Source organism: Corvus brachyrhynchos, unplaced genomic scaffold (genome assembly GCF_000691975.1).
Source record: "Corvus brachyrhynchos isolate BGI_N302 unplaced genomic scaffold, ASM69197v1 scaffold466, whole genome shotgun sequence".
NCBI lineage: Eukaryota > Metazoa > Chordata > Aves > Passeriformes > Corvidae > Corvus > Corvus brachyrhynchos.
The window spans coordinates 1,064,706-1,091,962 of NW_008238635.1; the positions used below are offsets into that span (position 1 = coordinate 1,064,706).

The following is a 27,257-nucleotide window of genomic DNA, read 5'->3' on the forward strand; positions in this document are numbered from 1 at the left end:
ATCCCTGCCAAGGAGAAATGTTGCTGAGGTAATTCTTCAAAACTTACCCTTAATGTTGAAAATAAAATTAGTTTCAAGTGGTAGACATTCCTGGAATCTAACTGATGGTAATTCACATCAATGCAATTACTTGAATTATACAAAACTGTCGAGACAGGGTGGGGATAGAAGTTACAGGAGTAACTTCTGGCAACAACTGATGCCTCTTCAGACATTCCTTCACATACTGGTTTCTCTTTTACCACTCAAGGCTACTTCTCAATGCAGGAATGTCACCGAGAAAAAGCTAAGGGGTCTTCTAAAGCAGAGAGAACAAGGCAATCCCACATCCCCTAGCACACACCTAAATATGCAATTATCACACCCCTGGCATGTTGTACCAGGGGGAAAACCCAAAAGTTCAAGACACAGCCAGGATGGACCCAGACAGGCATAAGAAGGCAGCTAAGAAAGAGCCCATGGTCTCTGCACCCATCATGGCTCCAACCCACTGCCACCTCCCAGCAGACCCCCAGGTGAAGCACATCAATCCACAAAGCACTACAATATTTTTGATGTTATCTCACACCTTCAAAAGCAGGAACTGAGACTGACTGACCCCTAGGACATGAAATAAATAGGCATAGAGGAATATTAAGAAATTCTCAGTAGTATGAAACCAGTGTAGCTCTCACCACAGTCCATTCCCCCCTCAACTCTTCTACTAAAATGTTATTCCAGCCTTCAACAGACAAAAACGTTCTTTGGGGGCTTGTTTGTTAGCTTAGCTCAAGTAAGAGAGATACATTTTGACTCATAAGTACAATCTTCTGTTAAAAGAGAAAGGTTTCTCGGCCTGAAGGCATCCAACATCTAACATACCGAGCGAGCCCAATCGGTGCTCAAGTTTATCCCAAGCGTCAGTGCCACGGAGCAAAACCAATCTGTTTAATAGCCAATAACTAGAAAAGTAGCAGAACTTGACAAGAATCTCATCAGTTTCACAAAACTGCTTCTTAGCAAAACAGAATACCCCATATCAAGAAACACATCTGCACCCAAAGAGAATTAAAGAGGCACAGAAGAGCTGAATTAGAAATGCTGTTCCCATCCATTGTGACTGTATTCCCAACCTTTCCCTCAGGGCCAGTCAGAGCTTCACAGAAATACGAGAGATACTGCTCTCTGTGTCCAGAAATAGCATCTCAGTAGGAAATCCCAGACAATACTGCTGGGTTCCTCACCACAGCACCGTGTCTACATTTCTCTAGGGGAAGGAATCTGGTCGTTTTTTACTTCTGGGCTATTAGGCAAAAAATCTACCAGTACCATTTTGTAACAGAAGCTGACAGTTTAGAGAATTCTACTTCTAAGAGACAGCAGAGATGATCACTTAATAACACAACTCGGCCCCGTTGAAATCAAGAGTTTTCTTGCCACCAAAAGACACACCTGTAAAGTAGAGCACTTCAAACTCTGGCACTTACAACTCGAATACAAGAAGCATCTGCAATATTATCATCAAGAAACCAGACTATGCAATATTCCAGACAAAAGTACACATTGAAATTAAGTTATTAGAAAGGCATTTCATTAAATCAACACAGACAGCAGATAAACAGAATCATTAGGCTGTACATTTTGAATTTTGATCTGAGCCCATACCTTTAGCTATTCATGCTGACTGGGGAAGCCAGAGGACTCCAATATCACACAAAATTAAGACCTTTCATATGCCAAGCAGAACTGCACAATGTTCAGAAAAGGCAGCATATAAATAACAGTAACATTTTATTCCATAGCAAAGGCTTATGACTCAAGTTTACTAATTCACATGACATTTAAAGCCATCAGTTTTCCATGGCATCTGGTTCAGAGCAGATTCTTCACCCAAATGCAGACTTAGATGGCTTTTTCTTCACTTCTTTGTTCACATAAAGTTTATACCAATCAGAAACAGAATAGGAAAATACTGTACAGCATTTAAAACCCAGTTTTGCTTGTCTTTTGGGCACTGCTTCAAAAGCACTAGCAAGCAGAGTGCAACATGCACAGCTTGAAATGCAAGTTGAGTTGCAAGCTCCATACCTGTGTGAAGGTGAGGGAGCCTCGAACTGTGGCACCGTGCTGTCCTCACTGACTGGGGAGTACAGGCCGCTCATCTCCTGAAACAGAAAGCCATGTCACATCAGAACTGACAAAACACGCATGTTTGATACATGTGTTCACAGAGTACTGGTGTTTTTCTCATTTTACTCAGCTCTTACCTAAAAATCTTTACTATCCCTGACATAACATTGATTTTCTTCAATTTTTTTCAGTTATCGTTCCAACTGAGTTTCAAAAATCTTACAGCTGTGGCACTCAGTGCTTCAAGAGTGGCAGTTTTGGAGCTTCTACTCCAAAAAACCCAACAGATTTGGTTATCATCCAATTGCCTCTAACCCATCTCCCTTAAACACACAGAACAAGCAAGCTGTAACTGCATTTCTGAGATATGTGCAAACTTATCTAACAGCCTTCACAACTGGAAAGTAAAGCTGGATATGGGTCATGGCAAGAACAGCCACAAAGCAACAGGGCAAAGGTGGTGCCACAGACTTAAAAGAGGATCTATCAATCCTCTGTGGGACAGCTGCACAAGAGACAAACTTCACACATAAACTTGGCTTTGTCCATCCCAGACTAAGTCACTGCTGTGTACCCAGTGTGAGACTGTCTTTCATCTGTTTGGGAAATGGAAGCTATGCAGGATGCAGCAGCTCATTAGTTGAGGGGCAAAGCATTCTCAGGACAATTACTACTTGGGCTTTCAAATTCCCACTAGGTGCCTATTAGTTGGTAGGTAGAAAGAAGGATATTTGTGACAAGAGAGATCCCAGGCTTGAGAGGTCAAAGGCAAGGTCACCACCACACCCCAGGAATATACCCCAGCAGCAGCCCACTGAAATGCCTGATTAAAGAGCAGAGAAGCAGGTAGCTGGATGCTCTTCTCTGAGGGATCCCACAGCTTTTGGGAACAGTTTCTCCTAGAGCTCAAGGCTTATTTTACCAGTCTGAAGAAAACATGCTAAGGTATATTTATTTCACCAAAGCCAAGAAACATTTAGGAAAAGAGGTCTGAAAAAATTCCAAATAGCTATCAGACAAATGGAAATTCTGGCAGTTGTCAAGTCATATTTATATTTTGCCAATTCATCAGCGCACGTATTAATTGAGGGAAGAAATCTCAAAAGCTTTTGGGAGGTAGTTGGGAACACATGCTGACTGCTCAAGGTGAGCAAGAAGCGAGAAGCAAACAGGCAAACTGATTCCCAAAAAGGTTTAAGGGAATGGTATTTTGAGAGGTGGCAGTCTGATGTATTCTGAAACACCAGCTTCCTACTCCAGGATTAAACACTAGAATGATTACAGGAAAGGACCAAAGAGGAACCTAAAGACTCAATGAAGACAGGATTGCATTGATGGGTTCACAAATTCTTGGAGAATAATTCTTAGCAAAAATGTCAAGAGATTCCCATCATTAAGGAATTAAGAGAACTGTATCAGGAGGTAGCAGGAATCAGTTTTGACATGCAGCAGGAGCTGGTTTTGTTCCTGGCCAGTCTCTGCATAACAATCCTGTTGTGAATCCCCAACACCTCCCCATTTTAAGACCTGCATGCTGCTCAGATTTAAACAGCCTGTGCAGAACACTGCAACATACAAAAATCTTAAGTTCTGATCAATATGCCAGCTGCTGATTTCTAGCAACTACTCTAAAATACTTACTACTACAAAGAAATGATTATATAAGAGCTACCAAACTGCAGCCTGAACACATCAACTAAATGAACAAATTAAAGAAAGAGCATCATCTGTTCATTTTCCCATTACTGACTTAAATGCCATAAATTTAACCCAGCAGCCTCACAGCAAGGCAGACAGCTTGATGAAAATGAAAAATTGCCAGAGTCAGAACAATGTCTGGGCACCTCACCTCTACTCGTTTAATATCTTCTTCCAGAACACTTAGCTCCTTCTGGATCTGCTCCAATTGCTGTGGATAAGAGAATGGGAGAAGTCTAAATCAATCTGCACTGCACCAGCACCAAGATAAATTACAGTCTTTCCAGAGAGGAACCTGAACTATCTTAGCTGGTGTGCTACACAATTCAAAAGTCACCAGGCAGGAAGTTCAAATGCACAGATTAACCTAAGTGTGCACACAAACCACATTCAAGACAAAGCTTATTATTTTGAAACAATGCAAAAGGAGAGCATGAGGTGTTTTGATGTCAATCACAGAGACCCACATTATCCAAAGTAATACTGTTATGCTCCTCTAACATCTCTCAGGCAAGGTGTAACTGGCTTGTAAACACCGAGTATAGAATCACAAAGTGGTCTGGGTTAGACGGGGCCTTAGAGATGATCTCATTCCACGCCCTGCTATAAGCAGGGACACCTTCCACTATCCCAAGCCTGTCCACCCTGGCCCTGAACACTTCCAGGGATCCAGGGGCAGCCACAGCTTCTCTGGGCACCCTGTGCCAGGGCCTCCCCACCCTCACAGGGAAGAATTTCTTCCTAATATCGAAACCCACATTCTTTTACTTTAAAACCATTCCTCCTTGAACTGTCACAATTAGAAAAAAACCCACCATGAACGACAATGATCATTTCACCCTTCAACTAAAGACAAAATATTTTGCTAAAAGGTATTAAGACTAATTCTCATCCTAGCTGTTAACCTGTCACTTGCCCATTTAAACTTTGTCATTAAGTTTTTGGATTGGAAAAAACCCATTATGACCAGAGCAAGATTTGCTCCTGGCACTGAGCAAGCACCGCATGGTATCAAGGTATCACTTCTTCCAAAGGTGTGGTACTTACCTTGGATTACACCACAAACTCGAGTCAATTTGAGGGCTATACCTGAAAGGGTCGGAAGAAGACTTCCCCTCTCACCAGCCAACATTTCTTTTCCCTTCCTTGTGCCACATGCAACATCTTCCAGGTTTTCAGTCAGTCAGCAACGTGGCTTTGCCAGGGGCAGCCACAGCTTCTCTGGGCACCCTGTGCCAGGGCCTCCCCACCCTCACAGGGAAGAATTTCTTCCTAATATCGAAACCCACATTCTTTTACTTTAAAACCATTCCTCCTTGAACTGTCACAATTAGAAAAAAACCCACCATGAACGACAATGATCATTTCACCCTTCAACTAAAGACAAAATATTTTGCTAAAAGGTATTAAGACTAATTCTCATCCTAGCTGTTAACCTGTCACTTGCCCATTTAAACTTTGTCATTAAGTTTTTGGATTGGAAAAAACCCATTATGACCAGAGCAAGATTTGCTCCTGGCACTGAGCAAGCACCGCATGGTATCAAGGTATCACTTCTTCCAAAGGTGTGGTACTTACCTTGGATTACACCACAAACTCGAGTCAATTTGAGGGCTATACCTGAAAGGGTCGGAAGAAGACTTCCCCTCTCACCAGCCAACATTTCTTTTCCCTTCCTTGTGCCACATGCAACATCTTCCAGGTTTTCAGTCAGTCAGCAACGTGGCTTTGCTCACCTCGAGTTACTGAAGCCACAGACTTGACAACTGTTTACACCTAAGCAAGGACATCATCTACTTACCTGCTTATTCAGCAGGTAGGTCCCACCCCAACACCCACAGAGCCTATACCCAGCCCTGCAGGGCCCAAACACACACACGCTGCTCTGGGCGAGAGCTCCAAGTCTGGACGCAAACCAACAAAACTCAGCTCCAGTGCAAGTCTGCTTCACTGAGACACAGAAATGAAATAAATAGATGGAGAACTGGAAGTCCACCTGACTCTCCTGAGCTCCCAGTAAAATTTACAGACAACCAGCAATGTGGCCTGTGACCAGAAGCATTTGCTGATTTAAGTCCACTGAAAGCTTACGCACAACACATTCTCCAAAGACAAAACAAATTTTTGTACTTTCAGCTTTACAACAGAATATTAAACTGCCCAAATCCAAAGTAACTAGTTTGGCAAGACATATTACTCTTAGTATGACATATTCCAAAGAATATCTGGCAAGCTACTCCTGAAAACTTATTCACTCAAGTGCTTAAGTTCAATCCTTTAAGTGTCAGAAGGTTTTGCTTAAACAAAAAAGCACAATTAAAACCCCTCTTATTGTAAAGCATTCCAAATATGTGGGCTCTACATTAGATAATCCACCATTTCAATTCTCCTTTTAAACACTAACAAAAGCCTCTGTCCCTGAAAACAGGAGAAGGAAGGACTGCTGGGCCCACACCTATTTCTAACATGGCTGCTTCTTTGGAATGAGATGACATTATAAACGTGTCCTAATCTCTGTACTCTGAAGGTTTCAGTTTACATTTAATTTGAGGCACAGACAGCAGAAGTTTAATGGTTTAGAACTAGACTGCCACAGATAATTTACAAATCACTACACCATAACAGATAATTCCATTTTCACTTTCGGAACCTACAGCAAGAATAGCAGGTGGTGCTGTAACTCCAAGATTAGTGGTAAAGCTAAGTGACACTTGCACAGCATGGGTCCTGCCTGAACTCAGCTCTAGCAAATACCATTAGTCCCCCACACTCATAAATCCCATTTAAAAAGAAGTTACAAAACCACTTACAAGTTCCAAAATTACAGTGAGGAAATCAGCTATTCTACAATGTACTGGCTCACAGCCAAACTGGACATCTGAAAAATAATTGATGGTCGCTGACATCACATAAACAGGATACTTTTTATAGGAACAAGAGCAGAGACCTTTTATTGGCCAGCTTTCATTAACTATTGCACACAACCAAGAGCATGAGATCTGGGACTTTATTTACCAATTCTTCCTTCTAGTTACAACCTACCATAAACTTACCCAACAGTAGCAGCTCTAAAATGCAGGCAAGAGTGTGTCATGCTTATTTTAGGAGGGAGTCTTCTCATGCCATCAACATAAAATAAGTTAATGCCCACACTGAAACCTTTGGGGTTTTTTGGTATGTTAGTTAAGTGTTTTAATCTATCAAAGACCTTAAATCAATCCACATTCATTCCAATTAAACTTTGAAAAATGAGACTACTGATTTATAATTGTCAGCCTTTGAGGGACATTTAAGGAAAGCTAAATGAATTATAGTTCTTGTAGTATATCCAGATTTAAGGGCCTTTAATTTAATTTTCACTATTGGGCACAGAAAGCAAGCCAAGTCCTGTCCCAGTGATGGGCAGAATCACGCCTGTCAGACTTTGGATTAAGTCAGCAAAAGCACTTCCAATGAACACTGAAATGTATGCTAAGAGAGAAGCGCACAGTATGAACTCTCAGACACAGATGCTTTCCTAGAAATGAAAAGGCCAACATGGACAAGGAGAAGGTCCTTAATTCAGTGGTTAAACCTCATAATTTCAACTCCAGAGAGCGAACTACAATAAGCAGGTGTGTAACACTCTGGTCCCATTTTTCACACATGAGCATATGTACAAAAGAAAAGCTATGACCTCAAAACTTTTTTATAATCCTGGAAAAGCGATTTCAGACTTTCAAGTCAAGAAGCTACCAAGAACTTACACAATGCTAAACACCAGGTCAGGGTCATTTTCGTTTTGGTTGGCCATCTACTAACAAGCATATCTGGGTACAGCACTAAGGTTTCATCCTGGAGCTTCCTGTTTTTCCTGGAGGGAGAGCCTCTTGGGAGGCAGCAACTTCCTGCTTTGTGTTTGTACAGCACGGACAACAAGCAGTCCTGACTGGGTCTCCTGGTGCCAGTTCTAAGTGTTTGCAAAAAGCTAAAAGCTCAGCAGAGCCTCCCAGTGCCACAGACACAGCCTAGAAAAACGCACAAGGGAAGGAACCATACAGCCTTGACCAACTGTCTTTCCAATTCTAGAAAAAGCACAAACAGAACAGCAGGAGTTATTTTCTCCTTTATTTTTTGAAGAAATACTGCAAAATCAGCAGCACTATTCTAACAAGCAGCTTAAACAGCAGAGTGGATTCACGCTTTTTGGAAGCTCACAGCCCATATTATGTTCAGTCACACACCTTCAAGGCTCTGATCCAGACTCCCTGTGCAGTCATCACAATACACACCATAGGTCCACACGAACAGTGTCTATTACCAGAGGGAACATCATCTTCCCAGACACATAAAGCCATTGCACCAACCAGGATGGGTCAAAATCTATCACCTGCCCACCTGAGGAGGATAAACCAGGTAGTTGCTGTAAATAAACCCTTAATTCTGTCCCGTAACTTTATCCATCCAACTTCAGCCTCTTCCTACTTCTTGTTCTCCCACCAACTACTGCTCTTACAAACCACAGCATAAACTTCACTACCAGCCAACAGCTGAAACTTTTCTAAAGGTACCCAGTGGAATGAATTTCTATCTGTAGAATTCAATACCTCAATGACAATACACAACAAGATCAGTTTCTCTCTCTGGAAGTCTTGTCTGTCTCTGGGTTTTCTTTTCATTATTGCTTTGGATGCAGAGCCTTTTACAACATACAGGGCAACTATGGCATGGAGGTCATCTTCAGACCTTAGAGAAATTTTAGTCTTATACATTAAATCAAATATCACTTATTTGACAAAATACCTCTCTGTTACAATGTCTTTGCAGAACTAGAAGGAGGTGCAAGGTTTTTGTTTGCATGAAGACAGGAACACCTGAATCTCCACAAGTTTCCTAAGTGAAATATGGCATCTGAGCTTCTTAAACATGTGGACAGACCATCTATAACACATTATCTGCTCAGAATATTTCTTCTCTCTGATCAATACTTCCTCCAAATTATAAATGCTTCCTCATAACTGGGGAAAAGCTAACAAAAGCCTTGAGAATATCCATATTCCCAAAGGTAGGAGGAAAGAGATGCCTGGCTGATAAAGTGTGTTTTGTATCTTGAATTTTCCTCTCCCTCATTTACATCCTACAGTATGGAGGAAACATGCTCTGAAGGCTTAGTGATAGGGTCTGATAGAAAAGCCTGATGAGATAAGGACATCTGGGGCGGGGAACAAAGCTGCCTAAACAATTAGACTAATTGCCTTAGAGTCTAATACATCAGTAGTAGGTGCTACTTGGCTTCTTTCTTTGCAAGACCTCTCCACTGCAGCAAGGAGAGCCAGCTATTATATGCTGATACCACTATGGGAATTTTTAGTTTGCTGCTCACACATTCACTGTATCCTTGGGCTTCTTATCAATGCTTTTGGAGCTCACATCTCTCATTCAGTAACTTAGAAATGCAAATAGATTTAAAATACCAGGTAAGTGCAGTGGATAGGGACCAGATTACTCTAGCTATAAATTCTCCTCAGCAGTCCTGAAATGTAACCAAGACCACATGACAACAAAAGAGCATGACTGATTTCTGGTTCTGTCACCTCCTCTTGCTTACTCATTAGTTCATCCATGTGTGTACACGCAGAACACAAGACTTGACAGGTGAAGTGATTAACACAAGGTAATGACATCCCTGGAGAACTCATGCTTATAATTCCCAGCAATTATCCCATAATAACTCCTCTTATTTTTAGTATTTAACATGCTCACAATATGGAGCAAGTGAAGACAGCTGGACAGAGACATGCATTTGAGGGTGCGAAGAACAACGACGATTCTGAAATGCTGAGCAGGCACTCAGTGCCACAAGCCTGAGACACTTCAGGATTATTTTTCTGTCCCAGGATGTTTAACAGCTAAAAAACAGCCTTGTGCATTAGCAGACATGAAAGAGGCCTTGTTTGTTAGACACGAGAGACTTAATGCCACATTGTTAGAAAGAAAAAGCCCAGAGAACATAAAAATGAAGTGACATCTGCCAAGGGAAACATGAACAGACCTAGAGAATAGCACCTGTGTAGCACTTGATTTGTGATACTAATCATCAGGCTCAGTATTCTCCTTCAGTAAGCAATGGTGCTGCTTGACAGAAATACCATCAGGTAGCTGAGCTAGCAATATTTTAGCAGAAATTATCTGTATGATGTATATGGCGGTGTCCAACTACTCGGAAACATTCAAATCCTGACCAGACAATTAGCAAGGCCTCTTCTTTAAAGTGATGAATATAAAAGTGGGGAGAATTAACTGATATAATCACCTCTCTCACAAAGTGTTCAAGAGGAAAGAACATGTGAACATTTAGAATTAACAAAGTTAAATTTGTGAAAGCATTTATGCAACACATGTATGAAAACAAGAATTTTAAAAAGTCACAGGTTGCTGCATTTGGTTTCCATGGAAAACAGTAATAAACACCCACCACTACCAAGTCATAATATTTCATTATTAAACTTGACCTTCCAGACTTTTTGGGTTCTTAATTTCAACAGAAGAGGCCGCTGGATAAAAAAACAACAAAAATGCAGAGTGTGCATTCAATTAACTGTGCACACATATGGAAAGGCACTCAGCCATGCTAAGTTTGCCTTACAGACAACCAACTGTTGTGGATGATCAATACATTCCCCCCTCCAAAACTACCTGTTATTTGTTTGAAAAACTATTTTTAAGCTTTAGGCATTTGTTTTCAACCTTTTCTAAAGTAAGACTTTTTTTTTTTTTTTCCTATTACTATTGCCAAGGATTTGGGGTTTTTTGCCATATTGCTCTAGGTCAAAAAGAAAACAAAATACATAAACTTCAAAAGAAAAAGGACTTGCAAACATCTTTGTGCAAAAAACATGCAGTAAATTCCATCTTGAAAGATCAACCTTTTGAAAAGTTACAAACAGATCAAAATAGCATTTCTAATAGAAACTCCTGCAGGTGCTGAACCTCACATTTATCTTCTAGAGAAATTATGAAAAGGTGACAAAGAGGTATTTGTCAAAAGACTTGACTGCACCAATATTCTGAAGTACAAGTCTAAGAGACAGTTTTCTTCTAGCTATAAACCTACTCCAATATGCTCAGAAGTCACCATTTCATTAATGCAAGAGAAAAAAATACATAACTTATGAGTGAAGTAAGCAAGGAGGGTTACAGGTGGTTAATCATCTGCTCTGAACATGTTGTGAAATGTTGTACAAGTACACTAACTCTAAGGCAATACCTGTATTCACTTACAGAAGTACCTTAGTCCCTATGTAAGAACTTGCAGTATGTAGTAAATTAAACCTGTTAATAAAATCTTGCAATGAACAGTACTCAAAGAGGCAAGTTAGGAAGCAAAGTTACCATGTTCCTTTAAACATTTAAGCCAAAAATTAGAAATAAGAACTCAGGGTCATAAATAAAAGAATCTTTTTTATTTATTAAGAACTTATCTTCACAGCTATAGCTTACTGAGTGAAATTGCATTTACTAAAACCAAGTCTGAATTAAGAAAGGAAAAAAGGTCATGTTCCTCCCCATAATAAGGCTGCTTGTGTGACTCACAATGATGTGCAATACACCACTGTTCCAAGGTCCACACATGTTCCTTGGGCTCCCTCCTCCATTCTTAAGCAGTCACCTCTCACAGCATCAAAAGAAACTATGGCGAACTTTGCAGCTCTGATAACCTTTACTGCATTGTTAATATGGTCACTTAACCCCCCCCTTTCTCACCTTCCAAGCCACCATCTCAGGCTTTCTGCAGTCTGGATACACCACCACTGTCATAACCCAAACAGTAATTGCTCTATTATCCCCACAGAACTCCCTCCAGCCAGGGGTGCTTGCCACAAGCTCCACCAGCTACAGGGAGGACCTTGTCACTTACCAAAAAGGAAGCATCAACTGGTGTCATTTACTCTGTGTGTAAACTGACTGCCCAAGACAGATTTTGATACGTGGGAGCTATCCTACTGACTGGTCTGTATTTTCCATCCATCTACCCACTGATTTCTATCTTTCTTACCCTTATCAAGTGAGAGCAAAGACTGCTACAAGTCTGACAAGTCCTCATTTCCCTCAAAATAAATGGCAAGGCCAGACACTAAGCGCTATGGCAAGGACAGAACTGACAGGCCTGCACAGAAGTCTTTTGAGATGTGACAGCCTGCATTTCATGTTGGAATATAAAGGGGGGTACAAAATAACATTAGAGGAAGTCTTGGCAACAGGGGGAATGCCTAAGCAGGGATATGGAGGAGCTGAAATAAACTATATGTCCCAATTGCCTTCAGGATGTTCCGACAGCTGTTTTCAGAGGATCTGCAGCCAAAATTAAGTTTCTTTAGCCTTAAAAGGAGATGTTAACCTTTAAAAATTATTACTAAAGAGATACAGATGCAGATTAAATGGGAAAGGTTTCCCAGGTACTGAAACTCACAGAATCAAGGTTGAAAGAGACCTTCAAGATTATTTAGTCCAACCACCACCCCAGCACCACCATACTAACCCCTAAACCATATCCCCAATCCGTATCCAGATGCCTCTTGGACATTTCCAGAGACCGTAACTCCACCAGCTCCCTGGGCAATTTACTCCAATACCTGACCACTCTTTCAGTGAAAAAACATTTTTCTAGTATCTAATCTGCACCTCCCCTGGTACAGCTTGAGGCCATTTCCTCTCATCCTTTCACCCGAGACATGGCAGAAGAGCCCGACTCCCCCATGCTACAACCTTCTGTCAGGTGGTTACAGAGCAATGAGGTCCTCACTGAGCCTCCTTTTCTCCAGACTGAACAACCCCAGCTCCCTGAGCTGCTCCTCCTAAGACGTGTTCCAGACCCTTCACCAGCTCTCTTGCCCTTCTCTGGGCTTTCCACAACCCTTGTTGGCTTTGGCCATGGATATCTGTTGGTAGACAGACTCCAGACTCGCTTTGGAATGACTCCATAACCAGACCCTCAATGCATTCTGGACAAGGCTTCTTACACCCATCACATTTAAATGGTTTCAAGCTTGACCTTACAGTCACACTGTTGGGTCTTGTGTTCTTCACATCTTTTCTTAGAAACCATGGGCCACAAGAGAGCTCATCTTTCTGCTGTGTTCATGATCATTTTTCTAGGTTTCTGGGATATTTGTGGTGTTAGGGTTTATGTATTGCATGACCTTATAAAGGAAGAGTCCCAAACTATGAAAGACTGTATATGTGATTATAGAACTCTCTCATATTCCTTGAGACACTCATTTTAGGACAAATAAGGAAAAAGCACAAAATATTCATTCTTTTGTGTCACCACGTTAGTCATGGTATTTGATAAACTAAAGGAAAAAACTTGGTAGTGAAAATAATTTCACTCCTTCCCAATCTTTGATGTTTTTTTTGTGTTGGGAAAACAATCTTGTTTCAAGAACTTGATGTACATTTACACCAAAGAGTCTCTATATTCCCACATGCTTCACCAGTGTGAGACAAGAAGGCAAATGATTAAAAATTGAAGCTGTCACACATAAAGAGATTAATTTTCCTTCAAACCCATGTGTCCTCTGTCTGAGATTTCCCCAAACATGCCTTGAGTTGTTCTTTGCAGAAATAATGCCAGGCTAACACATCACTTCAACAGAAATGCACTGGGAGACAGCAGCAGACACCGCCTCACACACTGAAACACAAAGGAAGTTACCTCTCGTTTGTTTCTCCTGGCAACTTTAAGAAATTCCATAAGGATCTGCAATTGGGCAGCATGGGACTCCTGCAACACAGTAAATAAGGAAGCATAACTCTTCCATGGACATTAAGAGAAACAAATATTCATTTTACACACAGAAATCCACACAGCACAGAAACATTTAAAGGTTAGCAAGAGAAAAATAGCTTAAGGCAGTTTTAAAAATGGTAGTTTTGCTTTATCTCACAGGTCTTAAGGTTTTGTTTGGTTCACAAGCTTTTATGCAAAGGCAGCAGTCCTTGTAACAGTTCTTACTAATAAGTTGAAAAGCTTCTTTTTTTTCCTTTGGCTACTGCACCTGGAATTGATTTTGGAATACAGGTTCCTCAGAGACTCATTGGCTACCCCGGAAAATCATCAGCATCCACTTCGTGATCAACACACCAAAGGATGAAGTATTTATATAAAAAAACCGCCTTCCCCAAAATAAACATTTATGTTTATGTAGAAGTTACTGCTGAAGAGTTCTCCAGAGTGGAAGACAGCAATAAAGTCACTGATGAAATGAAACCATCCCTTTCTAATGTTTTCCATAACAGGTTATTTACCTCAGCCATCAGCATAGTATTTTCACCCAAATTGGCCAAGAACTTCACAGGACATGATAAAGAGAACCACAAGAGGAAAGAAAACTAAGACCTATGTTCCAGCATTAATGCAGCCCTAATCATCTCCCAGCATTCCAAGACTTATTTGCACAACCTATCAAAATATTTATTATTAAAGGACTGGGAACACACACTCAAAAGGGATCAAGACATAGGAGCACAGAGAATCCATTAAAGGCAGAGGGCACAGGGAAAGTAAAGACATTAGAATGCAAGAATACTACTTTTCTGAGGTTATTTTCTCACTCCCTATGCTCTGACAATAATGAAAGTGAACAAGTAAAGCTAGGCAAGAAAAATGCTTTCAAATTGTTCTTTAAATGTCAGGTGTGGTTTCACTTTTTAGGCTTAGCATCCTTACAAGATATTCACACTCAAAAATACTCATCCACCAAGTCATATGCCTTCTTTGCTTCAGATTTGTCATAAATAATACAAAAAGGCTTGCAGAGAAAAAGAAAAAGTAAAGTTTCACCCTCTTTTTCCCTACCATAACTTCACTGAACCACAATAAATATATTTACAAGTCCCCATGCAGTAAGGCAACATAACAATTTTGCTAATAGGCAAGCGTATTTTGGGGTTACTTACTCTCCAGCAGAAAATCAAGTTGTAATTATTGATTCTGTAAGAGTGAATAAGTTAAGCCATTCCCAATACAACTTTTCCTCACCTGTTTTAAAGCACTGTCAAAATCCACCCTGCTACTCAAAGTTCACTGGGTCAAATTCTGTAATAATCCAGTCTAATTTACAAGGTCTGGTTCTCATAACTTAAACAGCATGGAATGGCCAAATACACAAAGAACTACCCCAAGCCAACTACACTTCAGTTAAATCATACCAACAGCTTGCTTCGTATTGGATAAATCTTCAAACCAGCTTCATAAACAAGAGATCTGAACTTTTCTTTCAAGCATTAAATATTGAAAAAGCCTTCAGGAAAGGTGGCCATTCAGATGCTGTAGGTTCCAGCAGAAACTAAAGGGTGTGATCCTTTTCACACCCTTTAATCTATATTCTGGACTTCATGCTCATTACTAAGATCTGACATTTACTTGTGCAACAAAATTAGCAAACTTCTTCACGTGCTTTTCTGTGTTCTATGAGTCATGGTCACTTATCCTTTTCTATTTTTTCTGCTTGTTTATACAACCCTGCCAGCAACAACATTATAAGCATGTTATGTGCATCCCAGCTGAAATGTTACTTCACTACAGAGGTCAGCAAAACGGTCACCTTTTAAACACCAAAACACAAGAGAAAATACTGAGCAAATAATTCACCAATAGAATCTTGCTTCTGGGAAAAGGTATCAAAAGAAAAAACTTCTAAGTACACAGTGTTCATTTAAATAAGAGAAACTTCTTACTGCTTCCAACTGCTTCTTCTTCTGCACCAGCAGCTCCAGCATCAGGTTGACATTGGCTAAGTCAAGATTGTCTTGATCAGTTCCCAACAAATCTTGAATTATCTGCCACCTGTGGCCATTCTAAAAAGAGAACAAGAGGTGTTGGAGAGATGGTGAGTCCAAGCCATCCAGGGCTATATAAGCCATCCAACAACGGATATTGAAAGCAACACAGCAATATTTCATCCCTTTGTAAAACTGCAAAACAGTTTTCATGTATCCAAATTCCCAGTTCTCCCACGTGTACAGGATATGGCTCCTCTGACCTACTGTGGAACTGCTTATCTTATTTTGAATATATCTGTGCTTCATGAACGCATAGTTGCTGCTGCTGGGAAAAGATTGTTTCACAGCAACAATTTTATCTGATTTGTGCCTCAGTTTCTGAGAACATATTTCTGTGGGGAGAAAAAAAAAAAAAAAAACCACATTTACCCAAGCTTAGTTGCATTACACCTGAAATACCTTTATGTGCCAATACCTTTTAATTTTTTTAAACCCAAGTAATAGGTAAAACCCTCATGCTAAACTCAAATCAAAGAAGGTAGTATCAGCTTATTTGTTCTACTGTTGCCTCTCACACTACTCCTCCTAAGCCTAAGGGAAATGTGAAAGCTGGGAAGAAGATGGAGCTCATCAGGTTGATCTCATTTAAGCTGCTTGGAGCTGTGGAGGACTCCTCAGAGGGCCAAAATACTACTATACAGCCCATTCTTCCCTGCTCTTTTCTCTTCTTCTTATCAATAAAGAAAGAGAAAAAAAGGTATCTTTAAGCACAGGAAAACCTGAATAATAGGTTAATGATAGTACAGCCTTACATCAAAAAGCCTCATGAACCAACAGGAACAGATGAAAGGTCTAAAGAACATCTAAGAAACAAAGCTGGATTAAAAAATCCTGTCCTAAAAAATCTATGACACTAAATCAAGACATTTAAATTGGAGAGAACTAGAAATGCCAGCCAGTCTAAATTAGGTATTTTCTCAGCAGCTGTAGCCTTTATGTATTAACTAGATTAAGATAAATAAAATACGTAACATCCATATAGAACACACAACTTTTTCTACAGCTCTCAACAGAACCTGTGGAAACTACTCAGGCAAAAAACTCAATTTCCATCTGCAGTAACTGGAAAACAACCCATGATTTTTGAGCAAGTGAACAGGATTTGAGACACATTTTAACATACTAATGCACTAGTTAATTGTACTACTGCTAAACTACTCAGAGGCTCAAACATGCCTTAACATGATTTCTTAATGAGACCCATTGCATTTGCTGCAATGTGTTCTTGGATGACTTCCCTTGATACCAAAAGTAATACAAGGCACATTAAAGAACAGGTACAACAGCAATGTAACTCTTTTTATAGATGTCTGCAATTTTTATTTGCTGCCAAAAGGTAGGCACAACACTTGTTTGGGGCATGAAGTCATGGTAGGTTGTCCACTTTTTGGTAGTTGTCAAAAATAGGTGCATCTACAGGCATAGCTTTTAAAGAGTAAAACCAGTTTCCAAGAAGCAATTGTACATGCCTTCAGGTCAGTTGTGTGCACTTCAAACCATACCCAGCTTATGCATATTTTATATTAAATATGGTATATGCATATTTTATAATGAATATAAAAACTTACTGTGAGTAAACCAATGAATCTTTAAAGAATGCTCTTTTCAAACACTGACAGCACTGGTTTCTGCAACACAGCCCCTAAGTTAATACCACTTTAATATAAGCTTTTAAAAACAGGGGCTCCATGAGTTTTAATATTATTTTGCAATCTTATTTATGAATTACAAAAGACAAGGATGTCAGACACAGCAGGACAAAGTTTTTTGGCTCATGTCATATGTTCTTTTCAATCTTAATGTACAAGAGCATCCACTGGTGCTGCAGAGAGGTTCTGATGGACTGAGGACACAGATCACGCTCTGAGATTCCATGACATGAAGCAAGTCTAGAAGATATCCAGGCAGTTTTCTGTGGCATCTGAACCAGAACAGCAGACTCCAAACGCATCTTTCTCCCTCTTGTGGTTGGTATTAGCCTTCCTCCAGCTTCCCAATAGAACACAGCTTCTCACATGTGATCAGACAAGCCCGTGGCACTTCTAATCACTCACTGCTCTCACTGTAGCCATAATTTCCAACACTGAACGAAAATGATTACCTTTAAACAAGTGTACTTCCATGGGCAGTTTCCCAGGTTATATGCAGTACATCACAGGACACTTGCCTATGCTAACACAGCTTGTCTCTACACATATTGCTGGCAGGAAGAACAGGAGTTAACGAGGTAGAAGGGATCTACTGCCACTGATATTGGTATTATGCCCTCTTAAAGCAAGTTAAAGCATCAGCTCAACAGTGCAATCTCTTGCCAGGTGCCAAGTCATTACAATTGCTGCACAGAATCATTAAATAAATATAAAAGTAAAAAAGTTGGAACATACGGTGCTACTCACTGAATGGTCCAGTTTGAGTCTTTTCTCCTCAGATCTTTGCTTCTGTTTAAGAATTAATTCATTAACTAAAAAACATAAATAAGATGTCAAAGAGATGAAGTTCACCAAACCAGTATGAACGATTCCACCTCAATATTTTTTACTTTGGCTATTAATTCCAAGATGTTTATCAGTAATTAAAACAGTGGAAGATGTCTCCACTTTTTTCCTTACCGATTTATTCCTCGGTGGTTTGTTGTAACATACATAAAGATTTTTTACAAATCATCAAAAATACAAAGCCTACACATTCTCCAAATTGATTCAGTTCCTTTTTCTAAACACCCATGGTTCCTTGAGAAAGTTTTTCAGCTCCAAGGCAGAAGTGTATCACAGAAGAGTAGGAGGGAGATAAATCAGGTAATGTTCTATTATAGGCCAAAAATAAACAAGCACAGCTGAATAGCACAACTTTTTCCTTGAATTACTATGTGCATTTTTAAAGATATATTTTTGCTATAATTTAATTTTACACCAATCTAGTGAATGGTGCAAAGAGGAAGATAACTTCAGTCCTTTGCATACATATATACACAAGCTCTTCCCCCTCCAACACATGCCTCAAATCCCTGGACACCGGGGTATGGAAACACTCTTTGGCCCAACATGTACTCCAAGACCTGCCTCAGCACCATCTCCAGCACAACATGATTAGGTCTAAATCAGAATGCCCACTTCTGAAGCATTCCTTGGCTACTGTGACTTTGCAGACATTTACTAATAAATGGGTATCTCAGCACATGAAATCAAGATTTGCTTTAATTTGGGGTTTCACACTGCAGTGTGTTTCCTTCGATCTTTTCTCCACTAAACTAACTTTTAAACTGTATTTCCACCTAGCAACATTTCCTCCCTCTGTAAGAAGCAATTAGGATTGCATATAGGTATATGTATGAATATTTTCTCTGTAGCTAATTTACACCTACATCCATCATATGGGCCTCACTACAGCAGCCAAAATAGCACAGTATCTAATACAGCCTCTGCCCTTTCAGTGTCCAAGCTTTGTAAACAGGGCATGTTCTTTATTACTAGGCAGACAAGAGTGCAAAAACACAAAAGTAAAGAGAGATTCACATCTCTAGCCACAAGAAAAACAGCTTTGCTTTTCATAGTATGGAAACAGCAGCAAGTTAATCTCACTACTGTCACTCAGCACACAGAGCTGCTCGAGGCAGTGCAGTATTAGCAATTTATACTACTAACCTTCTCTATATAAAAATGACAACCAAAGGGATGATATTTGGATTCTGTTTTCAACATCCAGAAGACTGTAATTTACAGGACAAATTTAGAAGTGCCTGCCTTCCTTAACAAAGATGTTTCTCACGCGAGCAAGCCTAAAGCTCACCTAAGAAGTTGGGATAAAGATGATCTATGTTGTCCACAACATAGTTGCATTTGGGACATCTGTTATTGTCCTCCAGGCTCTGGTGAATACATTTATAGCTGTTCAAAAACACAAAAAACAAAGCAAGTGAGCCCACGTGAAGGAACAAAGCATAAGCACAAGGTAAGTAATATCAGCCTTAGACAAGGTGCACTGTTTGTGTTGCCAGCTAACAACTGTGCTGCCAAGAACCTACAGTGGAGTCAAAATGTTCCAGTGTTTGAACTCAGAGTGTGCTACAGCAGAAAGGCAGCAAAGTTTTCTGGCAAGGATTACAAAAGGTAGTCAAGTACTCCACTCTTATTTCCCTGAGGATTACTGCAATGTGGATACTTCAGCCCCAATACCATCTCAAATTCATGCTCCCCACTACTTCCACAGGCAGAAGTAGCAAACAGATTGAATTATTCAGAAGCAACTCTTCTAGATTAGCCAAATACTTAGCAATCTACATTAAAAACATTTTAGGTAGCTGAGCAGAGGAAACACCTTCACCAACTTCTGGTATTTCCCCCCACCCACGGCTGCTTTTCTCACTATTGGTGACTTAAGAGGTGCTCTCTCTTGAGCTGAGGCACAGAGGAATGAGAAGATGCACTTTAGCATCAGGTTTAAGCATCTCACTAAGAACCTGCCTGATGTCAGCTCCTGAGAGACACCAGGTGGTAACATTGCTCCACTCCTTCTAAATAAAGATATTTCAATGCTTCTCATCTTGGACCTCTAAAAAGTTACAGGTCACAGGGATAAAGTGCTACCACAGAGGGCACAAAATCAGCTGTTATCTCACCTGTTGCAAGACAAAACTCCTCTGAAAGTTACCTGAATCTGCTGCTTGAGGAAGTACTTTATACAACTATGATATCACTTCTTATAAAGTTTATTTCTAATTAGCAGACACTGTAAGAGTATAACATAGACAGGACACTATAGCACATCATGGTTCAACATTTATACCTCCCATATATATCTCCCACACTTCTCCATGAAACATTTGCTCCTCGTGACAGCCAGAGAAAACACACTGAAAAGTAAGTGGGGCCAGGCCAATTCAATACAAGGAAAGCCTGGAGCATATCCTCTCTTACAAGGTTTAAAATAATTGCAAAATACAATGTACAAGCCGCTTCAAACTGTGCATGGTCTTGCACAAAGGCAAGGAAGAGCTGCCAACATTGCTCACAACACTTCTATACAGGTGATGCCAATAGAGGTAAATTAACAAACTGTTCTGACTTGGGGTAGTGGGTGTTACCAGCAGTTTATGAACATTTGATTTCTCTACAGAGGAAATACGGTGGCACAGCACTATTTCGTTAAGACACTTAGTTGTTTTGGTTTTTTGTTTTTTTTAATCTAACAGGTACCCATCTTCAGAAAATTTATTTCAACCTCTTTCTTCAGTGTAGGGACAGAAGACAGAAAAGAAACAAACTCAGAAGGAAACGGAATCACAGCAACACCTGTCTGCACATGCTGTAAGAGATGGACATTTTATGCAATACAAGAAACCAAATATTACCAGAAGCTGTGTCCACATTTCGTCATGTAGGCTTCCTCAATCATATCAAAACAGATGGGGCTGAAAACAAAGCAAAACAAAAATCAGAAAGACGTCTTTTTTGCGTTAAAAAATGAAGAAAAGTATTATTAATTCAAAGCAGCCACCTAATTATGCTTAGGTAATAATCTTCTATATGTAAAATGAAAGGACACAGTAGTGCAACAGCAACCAAGCAGTATAAAGATCAAAAGGGCAATCAACAGTTCTTTGAACTCTCAATGATACTGCAGTTTGCTACAATTAGAAACCAGGTAAGTGTTCACTTAGAAGCTTTTAACACCTGCAGACAACCCAAACAAAGCCAGAGAATCTTCAAAAAGCAAGGCTGCAGAAGAACCTTCTAACTAGCTGTACTAGGTTTCAAACAAAATGTAAAAACCCCTGATTTTTTTACATGAATAGACAATGTATTTATAAATTATACCAAAACTAGTTTCTCCTTCATTTTTTTTCAGCCAATAGCTATCTATAATTTTAAAAAGTGGCACAAAGAGGAAGGGCAGATCAGAAATAGTAATGATGTCATGAGAACAAGGACTAATAAGTGGGTGGAGAAGGTGCCAGCAAGGGGGTGTGCCTGCAGAGCACTGCCAGGGTTGAGGCTGCAGGAGAGCAGGATTAAACCAACAGGCAGCACGTGATACAAAGCCAAAGATGGGAAAGGTAGAATAACTAGTTAGTGACCAAAGCACAGCCAGATCTCTGGGAGGGATTGCCAAGAAGCAAGCAGGGACCTGAAGAGAAGGATGTGCAAGCAAGCAGTGCTCCACAGAAACCTGAGCATGACAAGAGACAGGAATCCAGTGAGATGGGTAGGGGAAGAAGGCTGGCTCGTCAAGTGTCTCTGATATGTTTGAAAGGAAAATGAAACACAAATGAAAGAAGAGGAGAGCTGCATCCATCATACTTCCAGTGACTCCTACAGCTGCTCTCCCTGATAACTGGTGAGATATGCTCTCACGTACATATTCATCTCCAGGTCTTGCCAGCTATCCAGCAAGATGCCATGGGCAGCAACATCACAATTCTGCATGTAACACATGGATCAGCTGTGTCACAAGCTTCACCTTGTTTTCAATGCCTTACAGAGATCCAAATGCTCTCCTCTCACTCCCACAAGTCCACAACAATCTCAGTTCTGAGAAGCTTTCACCAGCACTTGCTTTCTTCAGATACAGCCTCCTCCCACCTTCTGCCAACAAGACAGTTCTCACCGAACGAGCTGTTAATAAACTGTTAACAACTTCTGCAAAGCAGGAATCTTTATTGCATCCAAAACCCAGATCAGACTGAAAAAAGCAATGCTTGTCTGAGCAGGGGAGAGGAGCACCTCCACAGAAGGCATTCCCCCATTCTGTAATCTAATCTATTTTAGAGTATACTAGTGCTTGTTATCCCAGTGGGAAACAGTTACAAAAACAGGAGGGAGGAAACACCTCTTAAATACTTATTAAGCCCATAGAGATGAAGCTGTGGGCTTGCTATTGCAAGCCCCCGCTCTGAATCACCCTACTGGAAAACGTGGTTGTCGTGAAAGGTTTGTCCAGCCTAATATACAAGCCAGGGTGTCTTAAATATTCCACCAAATCGCCTGTATAGACACAACATAAAGGCAAACGAATCAAGCCAGAATGCTACTCTCTGAACCAACTGAGCCATCTTGAAAGAGGCCTCAGCACCTGTCTCTCTTCCACCCTGACAGACCTTTCTCTACACTTGTTTTGAGTAGCACCAACTTCAGGAGCTCAAGTCACCTTTTTCAAGTTATTTAGTTTCAAGGCACTGTTTAGTCAGAATGAATTATGACCAAGCTCAGCCAACGCAGGTGGATTATTAGCAGGAGAATAAGGCATCTCTGAATTCTAGTAGCTGGCCTTTAAAAGAGGAAGTCAAAAACTTATGGTTACATGAGTATCTAAGGGTAGTTTTTCCCCACTGGCACCGGTGGGGAGCGGTTTAACTTCTTCACCTTCTTCTAGTGATACTGTATAACTGAGGTATATGCTCTGTGTGTCATGTTAGAAACTGCTATTCCCCACAGGGCCAGATGTGATCCTTCCAGCACACTCCTAACACCCTGCAGCAATCAACAAGGCTCCTCTGTCTGCAGGAGAACATCACAAATTAGAGCTAAAATAGGAAGATTACCTCCTAACATGCCAGGCACACGAGATCACTGTTCCCAAACTACTACTTCACACCAGTTTGATTGGAGAAGTGACAGCCAAAATAGTTGAGAAAAAGCAAACAGAGCCAACAAATGTAGTTATTCAGTACCAGGGACATCATTTAATAGTACTGAAGTTTCCATTAAGAACTGTTTCCCCCAAGTGCTCCCTGATTTACAAGGGGAAGCAAGATTGATATATTTTAATACTTACTGAAGCCAAGCTGGCTGCAACACATGAAAGTTGCTACGCACCAGTTGTCTGAAGTTAATCTAACACAGAGGGAAAGTTAAGAAAGAAGTGGAGTGATAGGGACTTGAGGCATACTGCAGTTTATAGTACACACTGAAACAGGGAAGCAGAAGCATGATGAAATCAAGACTTCTATGCATGAGGTAGCTTATTTTCTACTTGTTTTAAGCAGCAGAATCAGGTTAAAAGGATGCAGATGACTTCAGCAAGTCAAAAATATCACTGATCTCTAGGAAATAAGGCATCAGTATCTGATGAAAATTATTTTTTAATCCAGCACTGCAAGGGCTTACCATTCTTTCTCTGCAGGGCAGACCTCAAACATTTTAAACATCCATTTTAACCAAGTTCATGGCTCTAAGTTTTGCCAGTTGTTTTCCAGGCACCTCTCAAGAGTGCTAACATCACCCTACTGCTACACAAACACCTGGCTGAAGTGGTCACTATGAAATTTAAACACACTTCAACAGCAAACAAGATTCATTATAGTGCCTGCCTCCTATTCAGCTTCTCTGTGGTGTAATTGGAGACCAGGACTTGCTGCAGGCTCTGTCCTTCCCATGGAAGGTGGCCAGATTAAAGATCACTGCTGCTAGAATCTCCTCAATAGGAAGCTCTAATATAACAACGGGTAGTAAGACTCCTTGTACATGGTATGCAAACAGCTTGCTGTGTTTTTAGTTTGTGACTTCAGGGCAGATCTGCAATATTCCTTACTAAAACTGCTTTCCAGACCACAAACATGGGAACAACTACACTCAGCCCATGCCTGGATTAACAGGTAACCAGCTGAGGAAAGAACTGGTTTTAAAAACCTACGAACCTGCAAGTCCAGGTGGCATACAGCCCTTCCCACAGCTGAGCTGTGGTGTTGGGTGTACGCCTCCAGATCAGCATGCAACACCCCCTCTGCCATATATTATTTGTGCCAGAGCTCAGAAACAAGGACTGGTACGAAGCAGCCATTGGAGAGACGAGGAAGATCCGCTCCATCCAGGGAGCAAAGCAGAGAGTAACTGGTTTGAAAGAGGTTTAGTCAACCACTAATTGGGAGGGCTAATACAAGGCCTGGGAAAACTAAGCAATTACATTGCTGGGCAGGAGAAAATCCTCTGATTAGAGGATTCCCTTTCAGACACTCTCCAGGCAAGTGAAAAGACACCTGGCTACAGGAACAGCACAAAAATACCTTTATATTCTGCTTCTTGCACTACAAGAAACAAACTTTTCCCTTTTATAATAAAGTTGTCCAGGAAGTCAGACCTATTTGCCCGACTGGAGTTACACATTTCCAGGCAGAAACTGACATACGCCACAAACAGGACGCATTTGCAAACTCCTGAGCATACACTTGCTAAACATTTCACAACCCAAAGTAGCAACACATGCCAATGTTTACCTTAGAGCCTCTGCCTCACTTGAGACAGTGCTTTCAGAAGACAGGCAGGGAAGTCGCACATATTAACACTATTGAGGGCATTTCCACTTGCACCTTGACTTTCAAAACTCACCAAACTTCTTTACTCGTTCCCACCTTCCATCTGCTACAGGCATAATCTGCCACTGAGTTTACAGCTGTGGCTAACAGCAACTTACAGCTCATGTTCATAAAAATTATCAGGTGTTCTCTGCATCTGGCAGCATCTTGAATGCGTCCTTACAGAGGCAAAAAGGGCATATGAGAAACTTCTGTTTCTCACACTGAGATATGTAAAGGTTGTTTAAATCAATTATTTAAACTTACACACACACCTGCCTTCTTGGACATTGCTCAAAACTCCAGAGCTGTCCAGTTCAGTTTATTTCTACATAACTGTACTGCTAACTCAAATAAAAAAGACGGACACTGTAATTTGAAGCTAGAACAATAATAAGTAAGAACAAGCCCTTTAGCCCACAGAAACATACAGCAGTGAAAAACCCAACTATAATCATTGTCTACTCTCAAAACTTCTGATCCACACTTCAGTATGTTCAATGTGGCTCTTGTAAATACCAAGAAAAGACATTTTGCCCTGATTACTACTAGGCTGATTTCTTTCCTCTCACTTGTTCTGTCAGCAGTGCTTCTCAATGAGGAGAAAACAGCTAATTACAGGTTCTCCTTGAAGCATGCGCAGTACTTACCTGCAGAAAAAAAACCAAGAACCTCAGCTTTTTGAGCCATCTAAAAATATGTCAAGTCTACAAATTGGTTATGGGTGCAATTTCCTTTGCAAACCCTTCATTTCTACAACAGACAACAAAATAGGAAATAAGAGCTGACTAGAAAGGGCAGGGAGCCATGCTGGCAGAACACTACTGCCAGAGTGTAAGAGTAGAGGGAACAGAGGAGAATGGGCACTTGTAAATGTGTTCACACCCCATGACCAGAAAACCTGTGAGCAACAGAGCTCACATGAAGAGCTCTTAAATCCACCTAACACGGCCTAGAGCCAGAGCAGGCCATCAGCTGATTACAGCAGTCCTATCATCCCCATTCTGCTACTGAGCAAACGACTAACTGCAATAGGAAGCAGTAACTTTTGACTACTACTTATTCTTAATAAGAATTACTTACTGTTTTTTCTGCCACTCACTTCTTAGCAGCTTCAGGTTCTCACTTCAGTAGCAAGGGTATTTTCTATCAACTCTGCTAAACGCTTTACAAGCTGTAAAGTTAAGCCTACAGGGTTTTGAGGCAATACCTGTCCTGTGGGAGATGCCTCACATCCAATCCTCACCTGTAAGTCAGAGCTTAAGTTAGAGCTGTCAAAATCATCTTGGAAGCTGTGGCCTACTTACCTTCTTCTTTTTTTTACTGCTTTCTTTCCATACATGACTTTCCTACAACTTGATCTTTTTCCCACTACCTCTTCCCTGTTTGCCTTTCTCAGATTCAAACACCTAACCTTACTTCCTGTTCTCACATTTTAGCACATCCAACCAGCTACAAAAATCAAACCTAGTCCTTATGTTGGGAGGTTTGAAACCCACCAGCAACGAGTTCTCTTCAAAACTGCAAATTGCCAACAGTCCTCAAACCACGTCGCAGTGGGCCTTAGTTTACCAATTATGTTGAAAGGTGATTTCCAGCTATGAGCTACAGCTCTGGCTGTTAGAAAAACAACATCTGAAAAATGTTTATCCCATCACAGAGGAAATTCCCTACTAATCTGGTTTTAGGTGCCTGCCTGACACAAAACTTGTTGCTGTTTCAAACTAGACAACCTTTCCCAGCAACACAGGCAAACCAAGCCAGCTTTGCTGGAGCTATCAACCATCACGAAGCTCCTTGGAGTAGGAGACGGTGTGCCCCATCCCGAGGGGTACTAAATCCTTCACTGAATCCTCTTCCAAAGACAGAGGGCTCCAGACCACTCGAGGTCACATTGTCCAGGAAAACAAGGCAGTTGCTGTGTTGTCAGTATGCTGTGAGGAAACATCTCGTGCTGCAGGGCCTCTCCAATAACTTGGGTGCACTCAAGGAGGAACCTGCCAAGAATAACCTGATTTTGCTTAAAAATAGAGATGGTGGAGGCAATGCTGCTACACAGGGCCAAAACCAGACAAAATCAGAGAATCAGTTAGGTTGGAAGAGACCTCTGAGATCATCAAGTCCAACCTATGACCCCACACCACCACGTCAACTAGACCAGAGCACTGAGTGCTACATCCAGTTGTTCCCTGAATAGCTCCTGGTCCAGGTTGCTGCCTCCCTGGGCAGCCCATTTCAACATATAATCAACCCTTCTGTGAAGAAATTCTTCTTAACATCCAACCTAAACCTGCCCCGATGCAGCTTAAGGCTGTATCCACGTGCCCTGTTGCCGGCTGCC

At 40.8% G+C, this 27,257-nt stretch overlaps 1 protein-coding gene across 2 annotated transcripts in view; it reads right to left on the reverse strand.

Moving 5' to 3' along the window:
- Positions 1–26,913, reverse strand: part of RFWD2 (ring finger and WD repeat domain 2) — a 125,090-nt gene extending 98,177 nt beyond the window's left edge. The window contains exons 1-7 of one of the 2 annotated variants that reach the window (XM_017737437.1): positions 20,978–26,913; positions 19,417–19,514; positions 18,015–18,091; positions 15,526–15,645; positions 13,502–13,570; positions 3,959–4,018; positions 2,068–2,144 (exon numbers count right to left, since the gene is read on the reverse strand). In XM_017737437.1, coding sequence (XP_017592926.1) covers positions 2,068–2,144; positions 3,959–4,018; positions 13,502–13,570; positions 15,526–15,645; positions 18,015–18,091; positions 19,417–19,514; positions 20,978–21,021 — 545 coding nt within the window. In that variant the 5' untranslated portion in view covers positions 21,022–26,913. The remainder of the gene's footprint in view (positions 1–2,067; positions 2,145–3,958; positions 4,019–13,501; positions 13,571–15,525; positions 15,646–18,014; positions 18,092–19,416; positions 19,515–20,977) is intronic. The other variant, XM_017737438.1, reaches the window with a different exon arrangement.
- Positions 26,914–27,257: the final 344 nt, after the last annotated feature.